The following is a 7,876-nucleotide window of genomic DNA, read 5'->3' as shown; positions in this document are numbered from 1 at the left end:
TTGCAGGGGGCTTCAAACACAAAACCTTCACACCACCCGTGTGATCATTCAGTCTTTGGGAATAATACTTTCACATTTGGTCTCTTTCTGTTCAACTGAAGCCTGCACACTTGACCGTTTCTTCCTGTTTTCTGATGTGAGGGTCCACACAGGATGTTGTACATTGTAAAGCCCTCCGAGGCAAATGTGTGATTGTGGGCCATACAAATACATTTAAACGTTAGAACTTCACCTTGTACGATTTTCACGAAACAAATAAATGAATTGATTGATGGAGGAGCTCTGCGCTCCAATTTTTAGTTTCTGAAATGAGTTAGTATTAATTTGATATGTTTTATATCCACACGGCAACCTGCAGCAACAAGAGCACAGGGCAACGTCAGCCGGCTCTGCACCACAGAGTGTTCTCCCCACGAAGGTCAAAGGTTAAAGGCATTTTAGCACTTAACTCACAGAACCGGAGGCTGGCGTCTTGTGCTGACACACTCTTGCAAACAGGAAGCTCTATATACATTGAGGATGATGTAGCATTCATGCTACTTCTATTTTTCTTTTCTTTTTCGGTTGATGACACAAATCTTGACCTGAAAGGTGAGTTACACATCCCACATGTTATTCTGTGGTTTAAAACTTCTATTAATTACTCAAAACATGCAAAGTGTGAATTAGTATTCACTCATATAGTTGGAGCTGTTTGAGGTTCAACATGTGAAGATGTATGGATAGATGTATGACAGACCAGCTTGTTTGGATGCTTGAGTCTTTTATTCATGCAGAAAGAAAGAAGGGTTATATGTGTAGAATACATGTTGTGCTAAAAGGATTCGCTCCATAAAACACTCTTGTTAAGGCACAAGGCCTCAAAGACAGTCCAGCTCCTGTTGATGTCACTTGTCGTATCGTTCCTTAAGTAGCGTTACAGCGATAGAAAAGAAAGCTATAGATATGAAATACAGTCAGATGTATTTGCTATCATGCACACAACAGGACTCCCTCTGTGTTACAGGTACTGCATGCCTCGCTGTCAGTCCACCAATCAGACTCTCTTGACACACACAGACGGTCTTCCAGCGCTGCACTGTTTGTCGTCCCAGCACTTCCCAGCTGCAAGTACAACACAAAAAGGTGAGTCAGTGAATGTTACTCAAACTGTTTCATGTGACCAATAATTATTGATGGATGAAGTCAGCTAACACTAGAGTCACTAATGCAAATCAAATCATTGTCAAAAGGTGAACAATGTAACACAAGAGGTCCTTGAGATACAGTATGTTAGAGAGCTGCTCATCTAAACAACTTCACACTCAAAACTTCTTTGAGTGCTAAACAACACAGCCAACGAGTGTGAAGTCGATGTGATGAGCGGTTACCAGAACATAAATACATGCAGTTCACTCTCCTCTTATCACTAGTATCACTCCTACAACAAGCGCTGTGTTGTTTTACCTCCATAACTCATCTGCAGACAATGCTGGTCGCCGCTGTTGTTAGGCTCTCCAGCACACCAGTTCTTGTAGCTGAAAAGAGTACCGTCACTCCAGAACCATTTGTTCTCCTGGAGGAAAGAATAGAATCGAGCATTACAAGAAATAAAAGTGTTCAAGTTATTTGATTTAAGTAACTTAAGAAAGTAACTTAAGATAAGCTAATTGGTCCCCAGAGGAGCAATCCATGTTATCCATGTTGCAGAAAAGTAATAATAATAAAATTATAAATTATATAAAATACAAATAATACAAATAGTAATAGAAAGAGCACTTTTAAGAAATGGCCATGGAACTGGAGTGGAGCGGAGCAAAAGAGAGAGAAAGTAATATTATACCTGTTCATATAATATGGTAAAGTTTGAGTAACGTTTCATATATAATACATAATAAATACATATGGAATGAATTATAATAACATATAATGGATATTATATGTATTTTGTGAGCAATATTTGCAAATGGGGCAATGATGAAATAAATACCTCTTGTGCATCAGAGCCTCCAATCCAGGTTGATTTATACTGGTGACTGACGCTCACGATGATCTTCTGAATCTCTTGGTACTCCAGGATGTTGTGGACGGATGCAAGGTTTCCACCCAGGGACAGACAGTTTCTCTACAGTACGAGAGAGAGAGAGAGAGAGAGAGAGAGAGAGAGAGAGAGAGAGAGAGAGAGAGAGAGAGAGAGACAGAGGAATGTTATCTGGCCCTAGAGAGAGACTATGAATTGGCAGAGTATCTCTACAGTCAGAGATATAAAGCAGAGACAGAACCTCACCAAGTACAGAGAGAGAGAGAGAGAGAGAGGCTCAGTGACCACAAACTGGAGATTGAAACAGGACGACACAAAAAGTCATGGCAACCAAGAGAGAACAGAACATGTGGTCACTGTGGGACCGGTGAGGTTGAGACGGAGATGCACTTCCTCCTAAAATGCAAAACATTCCATAAAATTAGTAACATCTACCTAAACAAATTTGACTCTGTGATCTCAGATTTTAAAAAATTGAGTGATATCTCAAAATGAAAAGTCCTCCTAGGAGAAGGAGAGAGGGCAGACCTGCTGCCCAGTATGTACTAACATGCCACAACCTGAGGGACAGCAGGTGATGCTTTGGCGATGACGTCTCTGGGCGTTCATGCCAACGGAGCAGATCTGAGTTTGGGTTGAATTGGGAGAGAGACGGAGAGAGAGAGAGATCTATCTATCCATGGATCTCTCTCTCTCACTTCGCTCCTCCCTTTGCTTCGGTGTCAGAGAGCTGCGGTGGTCTACAGGTAACGTGGGAGCAATGGGGGCTCTGTCTCACACCACTTTATGAGATGTTGCATTAATATTATTGTTATATTGATATTGTTGTGTATTGATGTTACTGTATGTTTAATTTCTTGATGCTTTGGCAATACTGTTTTTTTTTTAAACTTTCATGCCAATAAAGCAAAATTTGAATTGAATTGAATTGAATTGAGAGAGAGAGACACACACAGAGAGAGAGAGAGAGAGAGAGAGAGAGAGAGAGAGAGAGAGAGAGAGAGAGAGAGAGAGAGACACACACAGAGAGAGAGAGAGAGAGAGACAGACAGAGAGAGACAGACAGACAGAGAGAGAGACGAGTTGTTAAACACCAAGTCAGTCAAAAATGTCGAGTAACCAAATGTCTGTGTGTGCAAACACAATGACATTCTTGTAGAAGTGTCCTACGTCAAAGCAACAGAGATTTATTATTTTATGTATTATTTATGTATTTGACCAGGACAGTGCACAGACTCTCAGCTGTAAATCTTTGTTCTCTGGGCAGAAAACACAATAACATCTCTGTTAAGAAAATGAACACTGTAGTATAAAAACACAATTACAATTATTTGTACACTAAACTAGCATCAGCAAGACAGACCAAGCTGTCAAAGGTCAGGAGTTCCTCCTGCTGGAGGACGTTACATTGATGGACACTTTGTTCATCAGTTGAGCAAGCCTTGTTGTCCAGCTTGTGATGCAGTATGAGATGTGTACAAAGGGTTTGAGTGCATGTATCGTTTTGCTGCATCTTAGTGTAGCTGGTTTCAGATAAACCGAGAGTTCCTGAGAATGTTAGTGTTACACACCTGCGTCATGTGTTTCTTAAAGGACAGCTGTGAGTCAATAACAGTAACACGATGTTGTAAATCTGAAACAGTCTGAATCCTCTCACCCTCTACAAAGAGATCTGGTCGACTTTCATTTGTATTCATATAAAAGTAGATGCAAGCGGTTTTGCGTGAGTCAGGCAAGATTCTCAATTTCTATTGCTGAAGTTAATTTGGCTGCCACTCCATGTCCGTCTTTAACATGCACAGAAATCACAGTGTCATCCGCATACAATCTTTCAAAGCCACCAACATTACCTCAGCTTCAGCCCAAGACATCGGTGTTGGAATGTAGCGGAAGCAGCGACCATTGAACTCAGTCCAATCCGAACAACACATTCCCGTGTTCACCAGATCACTCTCTGCTGAGAACAATAGAGTTTGGTGAAATATATATATAAGATATTATGACGCAATGCACAACAAAGTAACATGATGTAACACAACGTAACTTAACACACTATAAGACAACATAAGATAATATAACTTAAAATATTATATAAAATGACAACAATAATAAAATAATGACTGTGTAGGTGAAGCATCTCAGCAAGACGCAATCTATTGAAGTGAAAATCGTTTTCCAGCATTCCCTCTGGAAGAGCTAGACAGTTTGACATTGCAGTTATTGATCTGGATTATTACGGTTCAGTGACAATAAATTAATCTATAACAGTTTCTATGTATAATACTCACCAGCAGCTCCAGTCAGAGCAATCATGGCACAAACAAGTGCAGACACAGTCATCGTCTTCATGGCGAAGGCAATGAGATGATGCAGATGCTGAAGGTGAAGAGAACAAAGACAGATATATTACTTATGGATCTGTAGAGAATAAAGAAACTCACTGACTGTCAGAACAGTGTTGCGGATGGTTATATATCCTACTGTGAATGTTTGTGATTGGGTGTGTCTGTGTGCGTGTGTGTATTCTGTGTCTTTTGACTTCTAGGTGCAGCTCTTCTTCTTCTTCTTCTTCTTCTTTTGTTTTTAATGGCGGTTGGCAAACAACTTTTAAACTAGGTGCAGGAGAAAAGAAAGCCTGCGGGTGTTGGAGTGACAAGCACCACTTTATTGTTTTTGGTGCGGTAACCCTGGGGTGGCCCCTGGCGTGCCCCGGAAAGCTAACAAAGACTAGTAGTCTTCAGGGATGCAGGGACTACATTTTGTGGAACCTACTTTCTTCTCAGTGGAGGTAGAAAAGTAGTGTTTAGAATTTTAGTGTATCGTAGGGGGAAGAGTACTGTTAACACTATTTCTATACTGTGTGGCCTGAAATAGTTAAGTAGCTGCTCTTGTATAGACAGCCTAGTGATTGGTGCATTTCAATGACTCTCTGATTTTGTGTAGGTAAGCTGTGCTGTTTGGTAGCACTGGTTCTGTGTGGTAGTGTTACTTTGTGTTAGTGGTTTGGCTTAGGGGGAGCCCATTTTTGGGTATGCTACCTTGTAGAGATTTGTTTCACATAAAGTTGTTTTTGTGATCTCACAATGAAGTCTGATTTTCAAGAGATCAGTGAAGGTCCGCTTGATGAGGAGCAGGGCTTCCATGTGTCTGCAGGTTTAACTGTTGGGAAGACGGAACAAGTAATCTTGAAGTCTCAAGATGCTCAATCTGTACGATTGCGAGAATTGGAATTGCAATTCAGAATAAAAGAGCTAGAGATGGAGGCTAAGGAAAGAGAAGAGGTGAGGAGGTTTGAGATGGAGAGGTTGCGACAAGTACATGAGGAGAAAATGAAGGAGCTGGAGTTGAGGTCAAGAGCTGAAACTGAGCAGGCTAATTCTTATACATCTAGTCCTCATTTTGATGTAGCTAAGAACATAGCTTTAGTTCCTCATTTTGGTGAGAAGGAGGTAGAAAAATACTTTTCCCACTTTGAGCGTGTTGCTACCACCTTAGCATGGCCTAAAGAATTCAGGACACTACTGTTGCAGTGTGTACTGACAGGTAGAGCTCAGGAGGCTTATTCATCTCTAACTCTGACCCAGAGCTCAGATTATGACATCGTTAAGGCAGCCATCTTGCGTGCCTATGTGTTGGTCCCTGAGGCCTACAGACAGAGGTTTAGAGGGTATCGGAAGGTGGAGAAGCAGACATTTGTGGAGTTTGCTCGAGAAAAGGAAATCATTTTCACTAGGTGGTTCACATCACAAAAGGTTGTGACCAAGGAGGAACTTCAGCAGTTGATTATTCTGGAAGAATTTAGAAATTGTGTCCCTGAAGTGGTGGCCACCTGTCTGAGTGAGCAAAGAGTGACCAAAGTGGAGGAGGCTGCTGTGCTTGCCGATGAGTATGTCTTGGCTCATAAAACAGTCTTTAGTGGCAAAACCGGTGAGACTAAGAGCTTAGCCTCTCCTCACACCTTTTGTTTAAGACCTAGAAGCAATGACTCTCCTTCAGTTCTCATTAGGACTTGCTTTTATTGCAAAAAGCCTGGTCATTTCATAGCAAACTGTCATGCTCTCAATAAAAAGTCAGAAGGTACTAAGCCTGTAGGGCTAATAGTTTCAGTACCACAGCAGTTGCCCTGTGTAGTTGGTCCTCGTCAGACCAATAAAAAACGCACTGAGCATGACTCCTTTGCACCATTCCGTATGGAGGGTTCAATAGCAATTTCTGATTCTGAGAAGCTCGTCCCAATTTGCATCCTTAGGGATACAGGAGCCTCTCAGTCCTTGTTTTTGGCAGGAGTTTTGCCTCTCTCTGAGAAGACCTCCACTGGTAGCAGTGCTTCAGTCCAAGGATGTGGGATGAGGTGGCTTAAAGCCCCATTGCATGTTGTGTATTTGCAATCTGGGTTGGTTACAGGCCCTGTCGTGGTGGCGATTCGTCCCCAGCTTCCTTTAGGGGGAGTAGACCTGATTTTGGGTAATGATTTGGCTGGAGGGAAGGTCTTTCCTGCTCCCATTGTAGTGGACAGACCAACAGGCTCCGTAGTTGACAATTACCAGAGTGCTGATCTGTCATCTCGGTTGCCTAAAGTCCTTCCTGCTTGCATTGTAACTCGTGCCCAGTCAAGAAAGTATGAAGATGTGGTGAATTTATCTGAAGTGGCTCCACCTGTTGACAGTCTAGAGGCTGATCCTGATCCTTCTGTAACTTCTGAGTTGCCTCTAGATAAGCTGTCCACTAACTCTGTTGGAAATGAGTCTACTGAAGTTAAATTGACCTGTCCTGTCACTGTGCCAGCTGGGCCTGACACACAGTTGAAGGTTGGCAAGGAACAGCTGATAGCAGCCCAGAAGGCTGACCCTCCTTTGGTCAAGTGTATGGCAGCAGTGTTGCCTAAGGATGAGAGTGGTACTACTCATGCCACTTTTACTGGGAGGTTGGTATCCTCATGCGTGAGAGGGTTCTTCTGTTAAAACAGCATGGTTTTGGATGACACCCTTATGGCTGTCATCTTAAGGAAGGGAGTGTTACGTATGGTTCTATGTCCTGCTGTGAATGTTTATGATTGGGTGTGTCTGTGTGCATGTGTGTGTATTCTGTGTCTTTTGACTTCTAGGTGCAGCTCCCTGACGAGTGATTGAGGGCACCTGGATGAGGATGTGGTTTACCTATAGAAGCGCCTCCTTGCTCCGCCCTCGCTCTCTCTCATCTGCCTGGCACCAGACCCTGGTCTGTATTGGGATTTGCACACTACAGTTTACTTGTGTCCTGTAAATAAACTGGCAGCTGTGGTTGTTTTTAACCTAAGTTGGTGTTGAGTCCCTCCGATATGTTGCGACTCCCGAGCCGGTCGTAACAACAGTGAAGTCAAAAGATGATGAGAAAGTTTGCAGCAAACCTGATACTGATGTCTGTAGCTTCAGCCGTCCTGTGATGAGGTGCAGAACAAGAGGAAGACTTAAATAAAGCCCCTTATCTTACCATCTCTCACAAAGACGGAGCTGAGGACAGATGTGGGACTGTTGTCATACACAGAACAACATTTCTTAGTTATTCAGATAAAGAGAAATGGAGAAGTTCGTATGGTGGCCGGCACATCGCAGATAAACAAAACATAAGGAAATTAAGAAAAAAACTTCACCAATTTCACAACACATATGGGTCAAACCGGAGGAGTGTTGCAACACACAAATGGACAGACGGATAGATGGATAGACACTATTGTCCCCATGGGAAACACGTGGGCATCCAAGACATGCAAACAAAATAAAATAAATGGCAAAGAATAAAGCTGTACAATGATACACACACACACCTTGAGGCATCATTGGTTTGTAGCCTTTTTGCCGACTGCACAGCCCTCGTACC

The 7,876-nt window shown here is 42.4% G+C and overlaps 1 protein-coding gene across 1 annotated transcript; it reads right to left on the bottom strand.

Moving 5' to 3' along the window:
• Window positions 1–998: 998 nt before the first annotated feature.
• LOC142950721 (ladderlectin-like) lies at window positions 999–4,369 on the bottom strand. The gene is made up of 5 exons (XM_076092306.1): window positions 4,309–4,369; window positions 3,871–3,977; window positions 1,970–2,104; window positions 1,447–1,555; window positions 999–1,104 (listed from the first exon to the last, which is right to left on the bottom strand). Exons 1-5 carry the CDS (start codon window positions 4,367–4,369, stop codon window positions 1,037–1,039), a joined length of 480 nt encoding a protein of 159 aa, XP_075948421.1. The 3' UTR covers window positions 999–1,036.
• Window positions 4,370–7,876: the final 3,507 nt, after the last annotated feature.

Source organism: Anarhichas minor, unplaced genomic scaffold, assembly GCF_050575085.1.
Source record: "Anarhichas minor isolate MPS153535 unplaced genomic scaffold, ASM5057508v1 ptg000016l, whole genome shotgun sequence".
Classification (NCBI taxonomy): domain Eukaryota; kingdom Metazoa; phylum Chordata; class Actinopteri; order Perciformes; family Anarhichadidae; genus Anarhichas; species Anarhichas minor.
The sequence above is the reverse complement of the archived record's forward strand: the minus strand, read 5'-3'. Positions and strand labels throughout refer to the sequence as shown.

What these genes read in the sequence shown, in the direction of transcription:
- LOC142950721 (XM_076092306.1), bottom strand. Translation starts at nt 4,369, where the DNA reads ATGAAGACGATGACTGTGTCTGCACTTGTTTGTGCCATGATTGCTCTG. An exon ending in TGCTCTGACTGGAGCTGCTG is followed by an intron (nt 3,978 to 4,308) that starts GTGAGTATTATA and finishes TATTGTTCTCAG; the next exon opens with CAGAGAGTGATCTGGTGAAC. An exon ending in TCTGCAGATGAGTTATGGAG is followed by an intron (nt 1,105 to 1,446) that starts GTAAAACAACAC and finishes TTGTACTTGCAG; the next exon opens with CTGGGAAGTGCTGGGACGAC.